A 19,139-nucleotide genomic window follows, 5' to 3' on the forward strand; every position below is an offset into this window, starting at 1 on the left:
ATTTATGTGCAATTCAATTACGTGTCAAGAAAATAATCCAGATTAAAGCTCTTAGATTCCAAGAATCAAGATTTTCACTGTTTTTCCTTGCTTTCAGCTAAACCCCGTGTAACAGCCTGATATGATAAAGCTTTCAGCAAATTGTTTACCATTTATATAATGAATCTCCAGTGTCAGTGTTTTGCTAACTTAGTCCGTTTTCCAACTCAGGAATGTTTTCAGGACAGTTTCTCGTAAAACGTCTAGCTGCGTTTCTTATTAACTTGAAGACAGAATAAAAAAGAAATGCTGGCAAGTGAACAATGTTTATAACTCCAATAACACAAGCGAAAACAAGAACTACCTTGTGTTTAATTTTGCACACAACACTGAATGTAACTATAAAATGGATATAAAGTATTTATAAAGTGTAATTGTTGTAAAATAGCTATGGTATAAGAGGAAAAAAAATAAAAAATTGGGGATGTGCCCTTAAAACAAATCAACAGTGACTCTGCCTCATCACACCATGTTGATTATTTTCCTGTAACAGCAGAGCCCAGTGTTCCACTCCTTACATAAAAGCTGGATATCAAAAACAGAGACTGGTGCACAGATAGGAACTGATTAAGTCATAAATCTTATCAAATCAGTAAAATAAAATATTTAATACCCAAGCTTGAGAATCTTGTTTGAATGGAACAAAACACAAGACAACTCATAGGGAGAATAAATAAATGCCATCAAATTGTATTAAAAAACATGGATACAACATTTTATGTTGGAGAGAGAAAACTTATTGAACAGATCGAACAAAAAAAATACTGTGAAATGAGCTTCTGGTGGTTTTACAAGTTCATAAAAAATAATAAATATGGAACGTCTTCAACATGGTTGATAAAACACACCAAAATACATTACGCTTTTCCTTCAGCCCGCTATGCCTCCAAACACGAAACATATCTGAATAACCGTAATGCTTGCTCTGAATGAGGATTTCAGCAAGCATTTCAGCAATTTGAGAATAGTCCTTTTTAAACAAATACTGAGAGTCTGTTTTTGCTGTAAAAATATGAAGAAATAGAAGAAAGACATCGATGAAGCGCTCAGCAGTTTTTGTACACATATATTTACACAAGGTTGTTAATGAGAACAGTATGAAAAATACAAACAGTAGTCCCTCTGTGTGGAGGGATGACGAGGAGACATGCTAGTCTAAAGCGATGATGTCATCCTCGTCGTTCTCGGCCGGTTGCTGGTCAAGGCGTTTGCGCTTGGGCACCGCCTCGCTCGTATCAGAGTCGGGGAGCTTCCTCTTCAGGTTACTGGTCTCTGTGGAAACGTCCATGGTGCTGGAAGAAGGTTCTTCATCAGAGTCTACAAGAAGAATGTCATCCTCTTCAGCCGCAGCTGCTGCAGAGTACAAGAGAAAGTAGAGGTTATTAAAGACACTCTGTGTACTCTTTAGCAAAAAACTAGGGTCAGGTTGGAACACCTGTCAATTATGCCCTCATCAAAATTAGCATTTCATACATAAAAAAGCGACTCATAATACTCATTTGTGAGCTTAAACACATTGCATGTAGGGTTTAAAACTTTGTTACCTTTTGTTGAGGTAGAGGGCTGGGCAGAGTCTTTGTTGCCATTGGTAATGGTATCTTGTTCCGGAGCACTTGTAGGTGGAGCTTTCTCAGGGGCATCACCCACAACTTCAAACTCGACGTCCTTTGGCATTTCCTCACTAAGACACAAAAAATAATTAGCATTGCACTTCTCAGCTTCAACATAATATCTTCAACAAACACACACTCTTACCAGTGCACAACATTGACCAGAAGTGTGTAATCCTGGTGGAAATCGTCGGCTTGAAGCCGGCTGCCGTTCCGAATCCCGAAGTCCGATAAAAGCTTGGCATTGTTTGCTATAAACAAAGAGAGGGAAAAAAGCTAAGCATATTTTCATGGATGCAGTTCTGAGTTAGAGTTAAGGTAGGTGACTGGGGTGCAGTTAAGACGCAAAGGGTGTAATGAATTGCAATTACCATCCCAACGCTTTGATAACAAGACCCTCCACTGTTTAATTTATTTTATACCGTTACAACGCACCGACACTGTAGACTTCCATTAATGTTAAAAAATAAATGTCTCTATGCAGAAAATGTCATCATAATTGAGATGAGCCTGCTATACGAGTCCTGCTGAATGAGTGGTTACTATAAACATACTAGAACAATAAAAATACAATGTCAGAATTGGGGATTCAGTGATCGCTCTCTATAGATTTGCTGCTAAACTGCAGTCTCACCTTCAGTCTCTCCTTCCTCAGAGGAGATGAGGATTGTCCCCTTGCCGTCCTCTATCTGCACATCCGGTGCCACCATGCCAAACTTCTCCTTAAGGATCTGATGAATAAACACAAAAAGGTTTTTGATATAGCAGTAGATTAAGGATGATTACTGCTGGAGGCTGGAACAAGAAGTTAAACAATTTAAATATAACTGCTTCATTTGAAAAGACATGTAACCCCACATTCTACTGTTTTAACTTATGTTTTCTGGGTAAAAGATGGCTGTTCTTGATGTGCACTGGGTTACACTATACTAAAATTAGTTCCCTACAATTCTGCACCCCCAGGATCTACCTAGAACTTTTTTCCTGAGGTCATGACTTAAACCATTTTTGTTCTCCATGTTTTGCCTTTTTAAAGATTTTAAACACACTCCCAAGACAATGTCCCTGATGCCTCACCTTATCCTGCAGAGTCTGTACAGTGACTTTGTGCACAGTGAGTTTAATGGTGGCTTCAGGTTTGATGGCACACACATAGCAGTTTGGATTGGGACGATCTAGTGCACACGGTACCAGCAGTTTTTTCCTAGGGTTTGGTTGTTTGTTCAGGAAGATCTGAGAGAGAGAGAGAGAGAGAGAGATAGTTCAAGGCCAGAAAAGGAAAGAGGATATATGCATAGATAAAAATGATGTGTCTCACCGTACGACATTGCTGGAAGTCCGAGTTAAGAATCTTGAGCGCCTCCAGCACGATGAGGCCTGCGATGACTGCGTTAGTGGTAGCAATGGCTGGGATGATGTTTCCGGCCATAGCTAGAAGAGAAACATCACACACACAAAAACAAACACAAAAAACGGGCAGCTGCATCATGGAGAACACTACTGAGGCCAAGGTCATACCACCTGAGAAATGCTGCTAAAGTGAAATCTGGACCATCAAAAGCAAATATTGATTCATTGTTAACTGATACGATAAGAGAAAAATAATAGCATGCTGCGGTGCACGCACACACTCACATTTGACGTCAAAGCGACTCTTCATGTTCATGCTGAAGATGTGCATACGCAGGTTAGCTGCCGCCGTCACAAAGTCCATGGCTGGAGGATCGTCCTGGCAACAGAGAGAGTTGTGTTTACTGTGATCAGTGCTCCTGTGTACAAACGCATCAATCAAAATAACTTGTGTACGTGTGTTTGCTCACCCTGTGGGCTTAGAGTTTGTGTGTGTGTGAGAGAGATACTGTCTGATCACAATGTTCCAAATACATCTGAGTGTATGAATGTGTGTGTGTGTGTGTATTCACTCACCTTGTCCCAAACCAGCTCAGCTCCTTCCCCTTTCTCTGCCAGCTGTGAGCGGAGTGTGCTGACACTGTCCTGGAAGAGCTGAGAGTAACCAGACACACTCAGCACCTGCTGGTCCTTCAGCCCTGTGCCACACCCCTCGTCCTGATTGCTCACTGACCACACACACACACACACACACACACACACACACACACAATTACTTAAACTAGACAAGCAGTCTTTTGGCATTTGAAGTATACTACATGGCAAAAAGTGCATACCCCTGACCATCACACCCATACATGGCTCATGTGCAAACTGTCAGCCACAAATCTGCATGCTCAGAATTGTAGTAAATGCATCTGTATGCTGTGGTATGCTGATTTTCCTTCACTGGAACTAAGAGGCTCAAGAGACCTGTTCCAGCATGATGATGCCCCTGTGCATAAAGCAGCTCCATGAAGACATGGTGTGGAGGTTAAGGTTGGAGTGGAAGAACTCTGAGTGTTCTGCACAGAGCCCTGATTCTGACTCAACCCCACTGAACACCTTGGAGATGAACTGGAACACTGACAGAACCCCACGTCTCCTCACCTAACATGACCTCACTAATGCTCTTACAGCTAAATGAACACAAATCTCCACAACCACAGTCAAACATCCAGTGGAAAGACTTTCAAGGCGAGTGGAGCAAACAAACATAACAGCAAAGAGGGAACACATCTGGAATGAGATGTGAACATATGGGTGTGATGATCACAAATATTTATTATTTTGTACAGATGCATTTATTTTTGTCATTAATAGTACAACCTAAAGACAAACAGAAGCTGGAACTGTAATTTATAACCAGTGAAAAATAAAAAAAATCTGAGTTGATTCATTAGTTTCATTGTGTTTACAAAACAAATAACACGTAATTAGAATAATTATACAAATGCTGACTGATTAATACAAGTCTCCTCACCGAGCTGCTGAACGTCAGACCAGTCCAGTGGCACGGGGGCTTTCCTCTTCTTCCACAGCTTATCCATGGTCAGCAGATACATGATGTCATCTTTGAAGAGCTGAGGAAAAGTCAAGAAAAGTCGGCTGACCTACTGTGACTCAAATCCTACTCTTCACACAGCGTCAAAGAAATACAATTCCTATACAACTATGAAAATTAGCTTGGAAGAACCATACAAATTGTGTGAAAATAAGGAAACGAGAAACTTTTAGAACAGACGACCCCAAGCTTTTTTCTGTGAGGGCCACATCATTTTTCCTTTATTTAATAGGGGGCCAGAAAATTACATGGGCCAGAGTGAATAGTACTAGTATAATTTTGTAGGTTTTATGACGACTTTAAATGTATTTATTATGCCTCCTCATGCTAGAATAGTTTATTATTTTGTTATGCACCATACAGACAAATGATCATTACTTTTCAAGAGATATTTAGTCTATTAAAAGAGCAGTATTACTATTATAATGACATTTTTTCATATTAAGTGCTATTGAAATCACCTGTTTGTTGGAGATGGTACGTTATGTTCAATGTACCATTTTGTTAGTAGGTGAATTTAGCAACTAATTAAGCTATGTTAATAACTAGAAGGCATTTTATTATCAACTGCAGATATGATACAAGAAAAACATATAATTAAAATTAAATTTTCAAAATATGTGTCTGGCATTGTTTAGAGGGCCGGTCAAAATGTGGGTGTGGGCCGCATTCGGCCCACGGGCCATAGTCTGGGAACTTCTGTTTTAGACCATGTGATTCAGGGTGACACTCATTTAAAGAATTAGTGCTGGAGAAAATTCTATAATTTCTCACACCTTGTTGAAGAGTTTGACGGGGTCGTAGCCGGTAGATCTAGCCCAGTCTTTAGTAGAAACGCGCTTGATATCTCCATCTTGATCTGAAGCTTGGGCTCGTGCTGCTGTTTCTTCAGGATTCCCTAAACCAGAAGCACACAAAAGTTATTCAGGCTACAGTTTCATATCATACATCGTCTCTGTGGTCCTGCTAGTAAATCGTCTGTTTCTATAACCGCTTAATCAAAGCAGAGCTTGTCTGTCCGTTATTAGGTTAAAGCTAAAAGACCAGACGGATAAGACGACGGTTTGTAATTGAGAAAGACACGGTGGAGTCACTTACACGCAGCCTCGGGGTCAGCCGTGTCAGGGGACACTTCCTGATCAGCATCCTCTTCTCCAAACAGCTGACTGATAAAACATCAACACAGAGCATCACTTTCTACACAACTCCGCTCACATCTTCACACCATCACAGCACGAGATCCATACAGCAAAAAAAGGAGACGTCTTCAGGGTTTTTAGGTTACTCTAAACTAAATAAATAGACACATTGCTGCCTTGTTAAAACAATCTACATAAAGTGTAACAAAAAGACGTATTTACTTAAAGAGGTATTTAGCCCAGACGATGCAGTGGATGGGTTCGGACGGAGTGTTCCGGATGGTGCAGCCGGGAAAAGTCTTCTGGGTGGGTTTGGGTTGACACTCGTAGCACTCTGTCACCCCCTGCAGGTGAGAAAACAGCAAGCAAGTGTTATACTCTGAGGACAAGATAATTAGCTGATTAAATTAGCGCGATAAAAACGTGCACGTGTCAAACCATCGCCTCACCTTCTTGATGACGGTCACCTGACCGAGGTATCCCGCCGTCCCGCTCTCGATCAGAGGAATGTCTGCTGCCAGACACATCCTATTCACGTGATTCCGGGCCGCTGGACATGATAAACGAATCACAATCAAATTTTGGGTTATGACAAAACGATGAGGATTCTCACACGCTGTGCTGAAATGGAGTAAATCTGTGTTACCTCGGTTATCCAGAGCGTTCATGACCAGCTGAAAATTCCTGAAGAACTCCACGTTGTAGTCTGGACTGTGAGGAACAGAGAAAATTGTTTTATACACACACAACTCCCAGATCTTGCAATAAGCCATCACAAAGATCATCAGGATGGCAAATAACACCGTCCTGGTTTTTGTTCACTCTGACCGTATCTGTGATTATGAAGATTTGAACAAACCCTCAGCTTTATTTATCAAGCTGGACATGAATGGATATACCTGTAAACTGTTCATTTGAGCATTCATATTGACTACTTGTGTTTAGATTTAACTCTAGTTTATTATTAACATATTTTAAAAGTTTTGTAGGCATCACAAATGTTCATATTCTATACAATATGTGCATCTCCAAGGTCAAGGTGTGCACAACTTTACCATGAATATAAATAAAGTGAAAATAGAAAATAAATGCTGGATGTGATGCACAAGCAGAGTGATAAGATCTCTTGGGACAGATCTTCAGACCAGGGATCAAACAAATCAAAAAACAAATCAATCAACACCAACAATGTTGAAGTACTTCCAGGATCTCATCACAGACTCACTTCATAATGCTGTCATGATACGCTGTGATGTTAGCAGAAGGACAGAAGCGAAGCACGCTTTCTTTGGCAACCTGGAACAGAAATGAATAAAGCATCAACACACACACACAAAACAGAAGCGGAGATTTAAACAGACCGAGATGGATGGGTGGACGGACATACCTGTGCTTTGGATTTCCCTACGTGCTTCTTCTGGAAGAGGAACTGTCGGTTCAGATTGCTCACGTCAATAGTGTCCAGGTCGATCTGCAGCGAAAGAGCAGATTATACACTTTAATACTGACACAAAGTGACAAGCTCATCAATTCAACTGTTGAGTCCTCGAGTCTGATTGGTCAGAAGCTTTGTTACCGCGTAACAGCGCGGCTCAGACAGAGGCTCTGGCTGTTAAACGGTCAGCGGGTTTATATTAACATTATAATCCTTATACATTATGGCTTCTATGGACTTCTAAACAAAAAGCAAGTTATCAATGAATATAGAATAAAATGTGTGATGTGGTGAAGAGACATTTATGGAATATTTTTGGAAGAAGTCTCCAGTGTCAGTGCTTTGTAAACGTTTCCCCAGCACGTAAAAATCTGCAGAAGAGATCAGTTTGTTGTAAAATGACCAGCTGCTCGGAGAAAGAGAGAGAAAGAGAGATGCTGGTGATAGAAAGACTGTTTCTCTCTCCTATAATGCAGACGAGAACAGGAACTAACTCGTCTCTGATGTTCCACCACATTACATCCAACTATAAAGAGGTAAAATCTTTCACTCATGGTAACTGTATTAGTATTTGGCAGTCAGTATTTAGTATAAGCAGTCAGTATTCAGTATTAGCAGTCAGTATTCAGTAGTCAGTATTAGCAGTCAGTATTTAGTATTAGTAGTCAGTATTTGGCAGTCAGTATTTGGCAGTCTGTGTTCAGTAATCAGTATTCAGCAGTCAGTATTCAAATTAGTTTTGATTGATATTTATAAATGTAGTGCATTATATTTAATTCTGCATTAATGTGCGTCTTAGTTAATGCCATTATCCAGGTAAAGCATGAGCAGAGAACACGCTGCATTTTGTATTTTAAGTGAAACATGTTAATTAAAATAAAACCACACTTCTTTATACGTCGTATTCTAACTTTAATGATGCAGCTAGCCGGTTAGCATTAGCTTATTATGAGCATTAGTTTAGCTCTGGAGTGTAACCTGCACACACACACACACACGTCTGGCATTTAGGTTTAGGAGTCAGTTGTTAGTGTTGAGTGAAAAATGTAACTATAATTTTAAAACAGTTATAATATAACTAAATGAAACGACGTCTGAGAGTTTATCTATTACGGCGTTAGCTTGCTAGTTGCTAGCTTAACGTTAATGAATATAATTCAGTTTACTGAATGCAAACATATTTTAGATGTAATTTTTAACTAGTAGCGTTTAAAGTAAATTATGAAAAAAAAATTATTTAATGCAACGAAATTCCTGAAGATGGATTATTGTAATATTTAGCCCCTTGGTGATGCTATGGAAAAAAGCGTACTCGAACTAAGTTAGGTTGAATTCCAAATGAACGCCTACGTCCCTTCCCTATGTACACTATCTAGGGCATAGAAACACAGCTTCCACATTCAAGGTAGTGCCCTACATGTTGACTGCAGAGTGATTTAAGATTCGGCCCACGATTTAGGCCGCACAAAGAAAGCTGCCGATGCAACCCTTCCTTACCACTTCGATATTTTTAAAGCCGGTGAGGACGAGATTTTTCAGCAGCTCGCAGCCGATGCCGCCCGCTCCAACAACCAGGACCCGGCAGGAGGAGACCGAATCGGCGAGCTCTTTACGGAGCGGTCCGTCTAGTTTTACCTCCATGGTTTATTTAGCTTACTTAGTTTTGGCGCGTGAACTCGGACGTTCTGATTCGGCGGCCGGTTAGAAGTCGACGGAACTGCTATGTCCTACCCGTATTCCGTTAAACCCGCCCCCTTGTGTTGGGATTGGCTAAAAGGTTGACAACGACGAGTCGACGTCTTATTGGACGAGTTGGGTATTTTTTTTTTTTAAATCTCATCTATGAAAAATAGATAGAATATATAAAAATATAAAAATGAATTATTCCTCGCATAATAGTTAAATTCTGTATATGTGCAAAAATATTTTCAACAGGTCATATGCGCCAGCCAATTAAATTCTCCCACACACGCGTATGCCCCACCCACGTCTCTCTCCTGTCTCCTAGCTACAGTATTCGTATTTCAAAATGGCGCCATACGTGCTATTAGGTTAGCGAACTAGCAATGCAGTGTATGTAGCTCACTAATACGGGAAATTGATTAATTGTAGGTGCAAATAAACGCCTATTTTTCAATATCAATTGTGATTTGTTTTTTATTCACTCACTGACCTTGCACTAAAATTCCCTTAAACACATTTCATCACGTTTGCCCCGAACCACAAATACGCCTTGTTCACTATAAAGGTCGCACCTCATCTGCAAAGTGCACTTAGCTGTAGAATTGACTCATTAAATGTACATTATAACAATTGTGAGATTTAATGAGTAAAATAGAAATTCCACATTAATTCTGGGTGAGATTTTCAGTTACAGGACCAAACACTATATAGTGAATTTGCTGTGAGTTCGGGAACTTTTAAATACATAAGCGCCTGCTGCTGCGTCCGCTTACCACCAGAGGGCGGTAACAATCAAACAAAAAGATTTTTTGTCGCCACCTACTGGTGAAAAAAGGAAGTATCAAATTAATTAAATTAATTATTAAAATAAATAATCATAAACAATTTTATTATATAAATTATAATATAATAATAATATAATAATAATATAGTTATTTGCTTTTACAATCATTTATTTAATTTCCTATATATATATATATATATATATATATATATATATACACACACACATTTTTTTTTCTTTTTTTCTTTTTTTTCTTTTTTTTTAAAAGCTTTATTCACTGTAAGTAGGCTAGTTGCATTGAGATAAAATCTCTTCTACGTGCAAGTACTGGTGCAGGAAGCCACACAATAGCTACCACAGTGTCAGACACAGAACATCAAAAACATAACAATTAAACAATTATAACATCACAAAACAATAGAAAAACAAACAGGAAAAATAGATCCATTGCTTACTTTTTGCAGCATATTTAAGAAGAAATTATTTTGAAGTGTCCAGGGTTAAAACATCATTCTATCACTGAACAGGGTGTGCAGCTTTATTTACTCTTTATTTCCTTTGCACGATTTTGAAATAGCACATAAAAGCAGATAAAATGTGATTAGATGATAGGGATGGTGGTGGGGGCAGCTATAGCAGACAACAGCATGACCTTCTTGATTTTCTTTCTGTTTAAACCTTCTTATTTATTCATTTAGATTGAAGTCGCTTTTTACGTGAAACATTCTCTAGAAATAAACTTATCTTGCTTTATAAGCCTCATTTCTAATGGAAACAAATTCGTTAACGTTAAATTAACATCGCGAACATTAACCCGCCATCTCTGTGTTTAGTCATTTTGTTCTCAATGCGTTAAACAGAAGCTGTGAGTAAAATTTGTGGAAAGTTTTTCTTAAGCGACCCTCCCCACACTCATCAGATTAGCAGATTATCTGATTAGGAATGCTCGTGAATGCACGTTTCCTTTTATATCTGATCCATTTTCAGTCTTAATCAGTTGCACTGTAAAGCTACAAGGTAAAAAAAACCCCTCATCATCGTCTATATGTTTGTGAGAAAAAAAAACGTATATTAAACGTATAAGTTTAACGAATCTCTTTAAATATTAAGCAATTCAGGAAACTTTCTAAGCCTTTAAAGCTGAATAAGGAATAACACCATGAAGAACAAGATCATATTTTGAACCTGTTTATTTTTCTGTTTAACGTTGTGTCACATCTGAGGCTCTTATCATGTTAGTGAGAAATTGCGAAAGTGTAAACTCGTCTGTCTTGAAGATGCCGGAATGTTTCATGTTAAAGCTCTCTGGACTTTCTTTCTTAAATTCTAAATAAAAATCGCTGTGGAACAAACTGGGTTAAAGTGTCGATTTAAATGGAGACATCGTGTCACATTTTTGCTCATTTACATTTAGTAAATGTATTAGCAATTTTAATGAATGCACTTTAGATTAGAAACTTTCTGTCACTTCCTGTCACGCATCACTGTTCTCATTTTTGTTATAACTGAGTAATAACTAAGTATGTAATTAACCCATTTATTAGCAGCGGATCCTCTGTTTTTTAGTTCCCACGCCTCTGAGTGTGATCATTTATCGAGAGCCACAGTCATAAAGGTCATGAGAGTAAAATATACATCGCTCACTTTATTCAGGTTTCCTGTGATTAAAGTCATGCTTGGTGATATAATCAAGCGCTCAGTCCTGCGGGAACTCACACACTGTATTACAGAATGTCAGAAGCTGGCAGTTCAACACCTCTTTCCTCAAAGTCCTTGGTTTGAGATTTCACATGCAGCATGCCAGCAGAACCACTAGGCATCACACTGACTATGAATTTTAGTCAAGGACACATCAAATTAAACTGAAATGACAGACAACCCAGTCCTGACATAAAAAGATTTACAAGATAAAATAGAAATTAAACAAAAATTGTAAATAATTAGCCTTTAGAAAACCTGACAGAATTGACAGAAAATTCCATTTTTAATATTGAATTGTTTACTGAACCTTTAAACAGAATACAAAAATGTTCATAACCATTTACACGCATGCTTTTGCTTCCTATTTTTGTTATATATAATACCTCGGGTGTTTATAGCAATTTACCGATCAAAACCATATTGTTCACAATATTTGGAACATTAAAAAAATTTCATTTTTTTTTCCTATTTACTCGTCTTGTTTTTTCCGCAGTAGACTTGTGAGAAGTGAATAAATCCCCCAGGGGGCAGAAAAAAACTCACAATCCCAAATTGTACGCAGTGTTTTTTTGGAAAGTACTGAGGGTGTGATAACGTGGGTGCTGCCGAGGTCTCAGAAACATAGAGCAAATAGGATAAAGGTTAAACTGACAGATATCTAAGCTCGGTAAAATATATACACCACAGCATATTCTACGTCACAGTGTGTTTTATTCAGCCATGAAGAGAGAATAGTTTGTATGAAATGTGCGCGGTGACCTCGTTGCTCTCTTTTTACCCTTCCCTGTGCTTCATCTGGTCATGTACTTGCAGCTCACAAACTTCCGAGAAACTGTCGTTACAAATACTCTAGATCCTCCATGAGATAGGGAATAAAATTAGGTTAAAACGTAATAGTAAAACTTAAACATCTGAAAAAAAAAACACAGTGTTACATGATTAGGTGGCATGCTAATTGTGACCTTTACTGATCAATACTCAAGGATTATATTTATAAAAAACTGGCCTAAAGTTTTGTCATGCCTTAATCATGACCCAGCTTTTTTTTTTTCTGGGGGTCTAAAAAGTGAAAAAGTGAAGAGGAATTTTTTTTAACCTAGCAGGGGAAGTGGGTTTGGCGTAATGAAAAGCAAGTAAACATGTTGGGTTGCAGAGTGAAAATGGACTGATACAATCTGTGAGATGTCTATAATAACCAGTTTGCTGCGACTGACGGTGCTGCAGTGTAGTAGATAAGCGGGAAAGGAAACCACAGGTCTCACTAATGCACGCTCAATCTACATGTAATTTGCACTCATTATAAAAGGTTACAGATGCCACTGGATCGGCTTACATGTCATACTCTTATTCAAAAAGGCTTACGAGTGGGCCGGAATCTAAGCATTTAGATGAAAACATCTCTAAGTTTATTGGCCTGATTTCTGTGTCGATGTCTTTTGGCTGTTTCATAAACTCTAACGGTCAGGTTACGGCTCGTTATATAGACATAAGGTGTGAATTCGGTCATGACGCTTTTATGAATAGATGCTTTAACAGTAATGCATGGTGATAGTGGGATTAAAAGTCATTCCAGTACACACGTGTAGAAGAGTAAAGAGAGGCGGTACTGAGTGTGTTGAATGTTTGTGAGTCCTGGCATAAAAACAGGACAGGTTTTTTGTCAAAAGGACAAATCTACAGTATCCGTGTGAGATTATCTGCTTAAATCTACAAATCTACAGTATCCGTGTGAGATTATCTGCTTAAATCTACAAATCTACAGTATCTGTGTGAGATTATCTGCTTAATTAAGGGAAGAGTGATGGTGAGCTTTGGGAATAAATGTTTCAACTCTCCTTGTTGGAGCCTCCAGAATATCAGAGGGTAGGTGACACATGCAGAAAGATCCAGAAGTTTCCATTTCTAATGTTTTTCTGATTCCAAACCAGTGGCTTCCTTTGCCCTGATGGTGAAGACACCACTGAGTCATGGAAACAACATCACTAAACAGATATATATATATATATATATATATATCTTAGAATGATTTTTAGATTTAATGTGCTTTTAATGAGTCATATTAGTGACAATAGCTGACTGATGTTTGACTCATTTGTTATGGTGTTTTGATGTGGTTCAGTACCGTGAGGAGACGAATTTGCCATGAGACATCATTTGTTTTAGTCATTTAAGTCTCAGTTTTACTGAAGGTGCTGTGAAAGCTGTATCTGTGTGATAAAAAAGGGACTTATCACAGGTATTAAAGTGGAGAAAAACCCAGGGCTGAACTTTATTGTGTTCAGGAGATATTATCTCAAACTCTACTCATGTCACAGGCCCTGACATCATTTTAAATTTAGAAGGATCTCACTAAGTGAACCCTTGAGAATTTGAGAACTGGTCCACTTTTTAAAACTCGTCTCAGACTATAAAACATTGGGAGCTATTTATGGTGACGATCTTATCTTTCAAAACAGATTGAAAAGAGGTTTTTCCCGCCACCCACCACATAAAGGATACCAAATACTGACTGTATAATTCAAGCTTCATTTCCCCATTTACAATCTTTTCAAAAGTATTGGGACAGAAAAGCCAAAAGCCAGTTCTTTTTTTTCTCTTTTTTTTCTCTTTTTTTTTTTGCTATACATTTATTTGAGATAAAAAAAAACAACAACAACAATCAGATAGATCAGAATTTCAGTTCTCGTTTCCTGATCATCTAGATATGTTAAACAACTTGAAACAAGGCACCTTTTGTGGCAGACCACCAATTTTTTTATATGAGAAAATAAATCATAATATTGGAGCAGAAGTATTGGAACACTGTCATAAAGGAAATAAACATGAACGTTTTGGTTTCATATCCTTTGCTTGCAATAACTGAATCAAGCCACAATTAGTTTGAGTGCTTTCCTCTGTGATGCTCAGACAGAATGTTTCTGAAGTCATTCTGCTGTTGCAGATCAGATCCATCATCAGTAAAGTTAGAGAGAATTTTCCAGAAGCAGCCATGCAAACTCAGGCCATGACACTCTCTCCATCATGTTTGATTGATGAGATTGAATGCCCTAGATCAGGAGTAGATCCTTTCTTTCTCCAGATGCTGGTCTTTTCATCACTTTAGTATTTCCAGAACTTTTGTAGATCATCTCTTGTGAATTCCAATCTAGCCAGATTCTTACTGTTGACGAGAGTTTTGTATCTTGATGTATGGCCTCAATATTTCTGCTCTTGAAGTTTTTTTTTGAACGATGGAATGTGAGACCTCCACCCTGGCCTGTGGAGGTGCTTGGTGATGTCCAGCACTTTGTGATACATGGTTGTATTTACTTAGACATCACAAATCAAAAAGTCCTGTTTGGATAATTTTGCAAAACTTTTGCAGCTTTTTTTTTTTAAAAATTGATTTTGTTCCTCATTTCCAGCCAAAATCTAACTATGACCTGCGACTATTAATTGCAAAAAATATGTATTTTTTAATTAAGTATGTGAATCATTATGGTTCTATTAAAATGAGGTCTTCTCTAAAGCTGGAAAGGTCTAGAAGGTTTCCTTATTCTAAACTGCGTCACGGCAAATTGACTGTTATCAAAAAGTTTTTTGATCTGGTTTGGGGGTTGAAAGTATTTCAGCAACTCTCACCACACAAAACACATTGTGTTCGCTTTGTGTTCCTGCATTACATTTATAAAGATCAAAAGTTCATCAAGATCAGACAAAGCAAACAATGAACCTTTCACCCCAAAATTAAAGATATTAAAAACTCGATCAGTTAATTCCAAAAAAAAAAAAAAAAGCCAAATAGATAAAGGTCATTAAAATATAAATTTCAGTATAATTCTATATACTCTGCAGTTATCTTTATTAGTAAGGTCATATGAGATGTATATGTATGTATTATTTAAAAAAAAATAATGAGGTGAGATATAGAAAATCTTGCTTTATTAGCAGTGCCGTCTACTTTCAATTATATTAAGGGAATGAAATCTCTTTTCTCAAAAAACAAGCCTGAAGAGGAAAATATAGGAGTGGAATATTAAAAACATTGGCGGAAGAGAAAGAAGAATTGACCAATGTTTCTATTGTGAAAAAAAAGTAGATTTCCGAAATGCCTCTACAGAGACATGACTCAAACATTTAGCAAGCTCAAAGTCATGGTCTGTAGACTTTAAACTTGCTGAACGTCATGTGATGAGGATCTTTCTGTAAAGGCACCATATTATCACCATATTAGGTTACTATGAATATTTAATGATGCCTTATGGGCTGGCTGATCTTTCAAGCATTTCTGAATGAGGTATTCTAGGTCATTGTCTACATTAATGAGATACTTGTGTAAAAAAATGCACATCTGTCAAGAAAACTACTTTCTATATGCCAAGCTGGAAAAAAAACTTCCATACTGGGATACAAAGATACTCATGTGTTCAAGAAAATGAAAAAGGAATAGATTGGTCATGGACTCAATTCTGCAGCATCAGGAAGATGCAATTCTCCTAGGATTTATGAACTTCTTAAAAGGATTCAGTTAAAGTTTTAGTTTAGTGGCTGCACCATTCACATCTCTGCTCAGATGAAATTCCAAGAACCTTAAGTGAAATGAATCTGCCATGGGTGATTTCAACATCCTGCTGGCCATGTTCAGTGCTCCCTGTGCTCTTTTACCATTTGTGGTGGAGTTTAAAGGTCCAACCTCCTCCTACAACTACATCCCTGTGTTTTCTATTCACAAATGTTAACTGTTAATGTTAATTCTGTTTCCAGTGTAATATTTGCTTTTTAACGAACCTGAACAGAAATCTGCTCAATTTTAACTGTTTTTCTTTTTGCTGTGCAAAACTTTATTTCAATGTTATTGATACTTAATGTTAATGAATAAATAATGAAACAATAATCTCATAATTCTCATGTTTTCATAACAATAAACCGGATTAACACAGAGCCTCCTCACACTAGAGTGGTGCTGAACGGACAGCGCCATCTCACCAGAACTGTGGTGATCCATAGAGAGAGACCACATGGTCACAGGAACGGGGGAATGAAGCACAGCTGGCTTGAGATAATCACCACAGGAAGGGGAATAGCCTCTGTTTATGTGCATATACTGATACTACCTGTATTTTACTTTGCAGGCAGCGCTGTCAGTGACACTTTCCCTCTGCTGCACATCATAGCCGAGACCCTTGACCCCTTCTACACTCTGAAGAGTCCTGGTCCTCCTCCTGAGTTAGAATGAGGTCATTAACACAATGCTGTCGTGCAAAATATGTAAGTTTCCCATTTTTTTAAACAACAAATAGCAACCAGAAGACAGCAAAGATCAATGCCTTTCAGATACGTTTCCCAAACCTACTATTTCAACTTGGACAGATTGTCTCTTGACCCAAAATCTCAAACTGAGAGCACCAGTCATGAGAGCAACAGTTCATGGTGCATTGGTTCTTTCAAGATTCGTCTTGCTCCCTTTTGTCATATTACACCCATATGCCCAGTCTCACTCTTGAACCACTTACCTCATATGAAGTATGCTCAATTTGAAACCCCAAGGTGAGTGTATGTTCTGGCTAGTGAACTGGCAGATCTTTCTTGCAGAGGAAAGGATTGTTCCTGGGTCTCAGCTAGAGACATCCTGGATCATTATTTTTAGACTTCATCAGGATATGCTTGCTCCCAGATTTATGCACAGATTCTGCTGGACCAGAGGTTTGGCTTCAAGAGCAGGGGGATATGGAGATAAGGACTAAGAACTGAGGATTCAGGACATTTCCCGTAAGGTAGTGTTCACCATACTCTTGTTGGAATTATGCCTATTAATTTTCTTATTACTTCCTGGTCCTGCATTATATAAACTGCTCATAAGCATTGTCTCATTGGGAAACCTTGCATAACACTTTAAAATCTCAGCAATGATTTTGTATTTGTCTTTATGTGCTTCCTTAAGGTGTTTCCTAAATAAGGCTTTAATTAGTTATTGATTTAGTAATTAGTCTTGCCTTTTGCATTCTATCCACTGTCTGAACCGTTAAAGTCTTAATAATGGTGCTTCAGTAGATTTTTGGTGGCTAAATGCTGTGGCGAGGAAGTGGTGTGCTGATGTGTGAGGAAATATAACAAAATGCTGAGTGGGTGGGAGGAAAATCTGCTTATATATAATGAAGCAATAAAATGTAACCACAATAAATTAAATCATAGAGAGAGGACAGAGCAGATTTTCAAACCTCTGCTGAGAACATGAAGACAAGCCGTGTGTTTTTTTTCTTGGGCATCATCATCATCATGGCGCTTTCCTCAGATGCTATCCGTGAGTAATTTATGTAGCTGTACACCATGGGGTGCTTACTATACTGTTTATTCAGAGCTGTATTTACAATTTAGTGAGTAATTAATGCTAATGCTTTTCTCTTTTATTTGAAAATTCTCCCACTTTTGAATCTCCTCTATATCCTTGTGCTAAATCTGTGTGCTACGATTCATAAATATACAGAACCATAATGCTTACTATTTATAATGAAATAAATGAATGAAATAACTGTAATAACAAATGCATTTAAATACTTTTTTATTTGAATCGTTTTTAGAATATTTTACAATATTAATACAATATTTCAATTAATAGTAGCATTATGACAAAGTGTCTTCCGCGTGAAATAAGGATGAAATCACTTAAAGAAGAAAACAGGTCAAATATGAGACAGGATATGATCTGTGTTTATTCATTCTGATGCATTTTTTTTCAAATGAAGCTGTCATGTTAATGTACATTGATGCAGTAATTACAGTGTAAACCTGAAAGAGTTTGTCTGTCTCTCTTATTCAGCGCACAGCTTTGATACTGCCCCATGCTGTTTCAAATTCTTCACTGGCAAAATTCATCCTGAAGAAGTCCTGGAAGTGAGGAAGACGGACTCACGCTGTGCTCATCAAGGCTTCATGTGAGTATCTGCCTTTAGACATTAAACATGTGCATTACTGTTTTATTATATGATAATAACAATGAAATATTTCATCCATCACCTGTTTTATATATATATATACTGATTTGTGTCTCTGTGTGTTTCAGTGTTAAGATGCCTCAGGTTGTTGGGCTGTGTGTTCAGGAAGATCCCAGAAAAAGAAATTAAATCTACTAAAATCTAATCGATCAAATCTAACAAACAAACTTTATTAATGTAACAAACTATTCATTCATTCAGATGTGTGAAGCTTCATTTCAATCTCACTGATGATTAATGAATAAAACTGAAAGAATCGAGCATTAAACTGTATTCATTACTGACTAATTAATTTACTTTAAATACCACTGTGGTGGCAGGTCTGATTGGTTAGAAGTGGTGCTTAAAAATGTGTGTAATTGTTCAAATAGTGATGTTTTGTGTATGAAATATTGTGTCATAATATTTAACATGAACTCACCCCCCCCCTTGCAAAGCTCTGCTTTTTAATTCAAAGGTAGTAACAAATATTTATGTCAGGCCACATCCAGCAATGGCCAGGCATATGGCATAGAGCAACATCTCAGTAGGAGGTGAAAAATAATAGGTAAATATCTGCAAAAGTTGTGTCGTAGTTTCATCATCATCATCATCATCATCAGCAGCAGCAGCAGCAGCAGCAGCAGCAGCATGAGCATCATCACTGTATGCTGTTTAGTGACGCTGCTAGTTTTTCCATCCAAAAACATCCTCTCACCCAGGGATCATTTTTTTCTATTATTAAAAAACAGATTTTGAAAACCTTACCCTTGTACAATTGACGAGCTTAAACCCAGAGTAAATAAAATTCATTTCCAGGCTGTCATTCATTTATTCATTCATCT

At 37.8% G+C, this 19,139-nt stretch overlaps 1 protein-coding gene and 1 long non-coding RNA gene across 3 annotated transcripts; one reads left to right on the forward strand and one right to left on the reverse strand.

Moving 5' to 3' along the window:
- Window positions 1-713: 713 nt before the first annotated feature.
- uba2 (ubiquitin-like modifier activating enzyme 2) lies at window positions 714-8,913 on the reverse strand. Of its 2 annotated transcripts, none has more exons than XM_058397909.1 (17): window positions 8,674-8,913; window positions 7,129-7,212; window positions 6,967-7,037; window positions 6,388-6,452; window positions 6,191-6,291; window positions 5,964-6,085; window positions 5,701-5,768; window positions 5,379-5,500; window positions 4,522-4,621; window positions 3,576-3,727; window positions 3,285-3,378; window positions 2,968-3,080; window positions 2,727-2,882; window positions 2,284-2,380; window positions 1,795-1,900; window positions 1,584-1,720; window positions 714-1,389 (listed from the first exon to the last, which is right to left on the reverse strand). In XM_058397909.1, the coding sequence occupies exons 1-17, from the start codon at window positions 8,815-8,817 to the stop codon at window positions 1,190-1,192; spliced, it is 1,932 nt and encodes a 643-aa protein (XP_058253892.1). In that variant the 5' UTR covers window positions 8,818-8,913; the 3' UTR covers window positions 714-1,189. The 2 variants fall into 2 exon arrangements, with proteins under 2 accessions (XP_058253892.1, XP_058253891.1); XM_058397908.1 differs by having other exon boundaries at window positions 714-1,392; window positions 8,674-8,911.
- An 8,581-nt stretch (window positions 8,914-17,494) lies between these two features.
- Window positions 17,495-18,632, forward strand: LOC131358054 (uncharacterized). Its single transcript, XR_009205338.1, has 3 exons — window positions 17,495-17,624; window positions 18,141-18,255; window positions 18,384-18,632. It is a non-coding gene; the product is annotated as an uncharacterized LOC131358054 (long non-coding RNA).
- The last annotated feature ends 507 nt before the right edge of the window (window positions 18,633-19,139 follow it).

This window comes from Hemibagrus wyckioides, linkage group LG08, assembly GCF_019097595.1.
Source record: "Hemibagrus wyckioides isolate EC202008001 linkage group LG08, SWU_Hwy_1.0, whole genome shotgun sequence".
NCBI lineage: Eukaryota > Metazoa > Chordata > Actinopteri > Siluriformes > Bagridae > Hemibagrus > Hemibagrus wyckioides.

Bases quoted from the DNA above. Each gene is read 5' to 3' on its own strand.
- uba2 (XM_058397908.1), bottom strand. From the start codon at position 8,817: ATGGAGGTAAAACTAGACGGACCGCTCCGTAAAGAGCTCGCCGATTCG. The intron at 6,292-6,387 runs GTAACACAGATT...TATCATGTCCAG, and splicing joins GAACGCTCTGGATAACCGAG to CGGCCCGGAATCACGTGAAT. The intron at 4,622-5,378 runs GTGTGAGAAATT...ACTTTTCCTCAG, and splicing joins CCGTCAAACTCTTCAACAAG to CTCTTCAAAGATGACATCAT.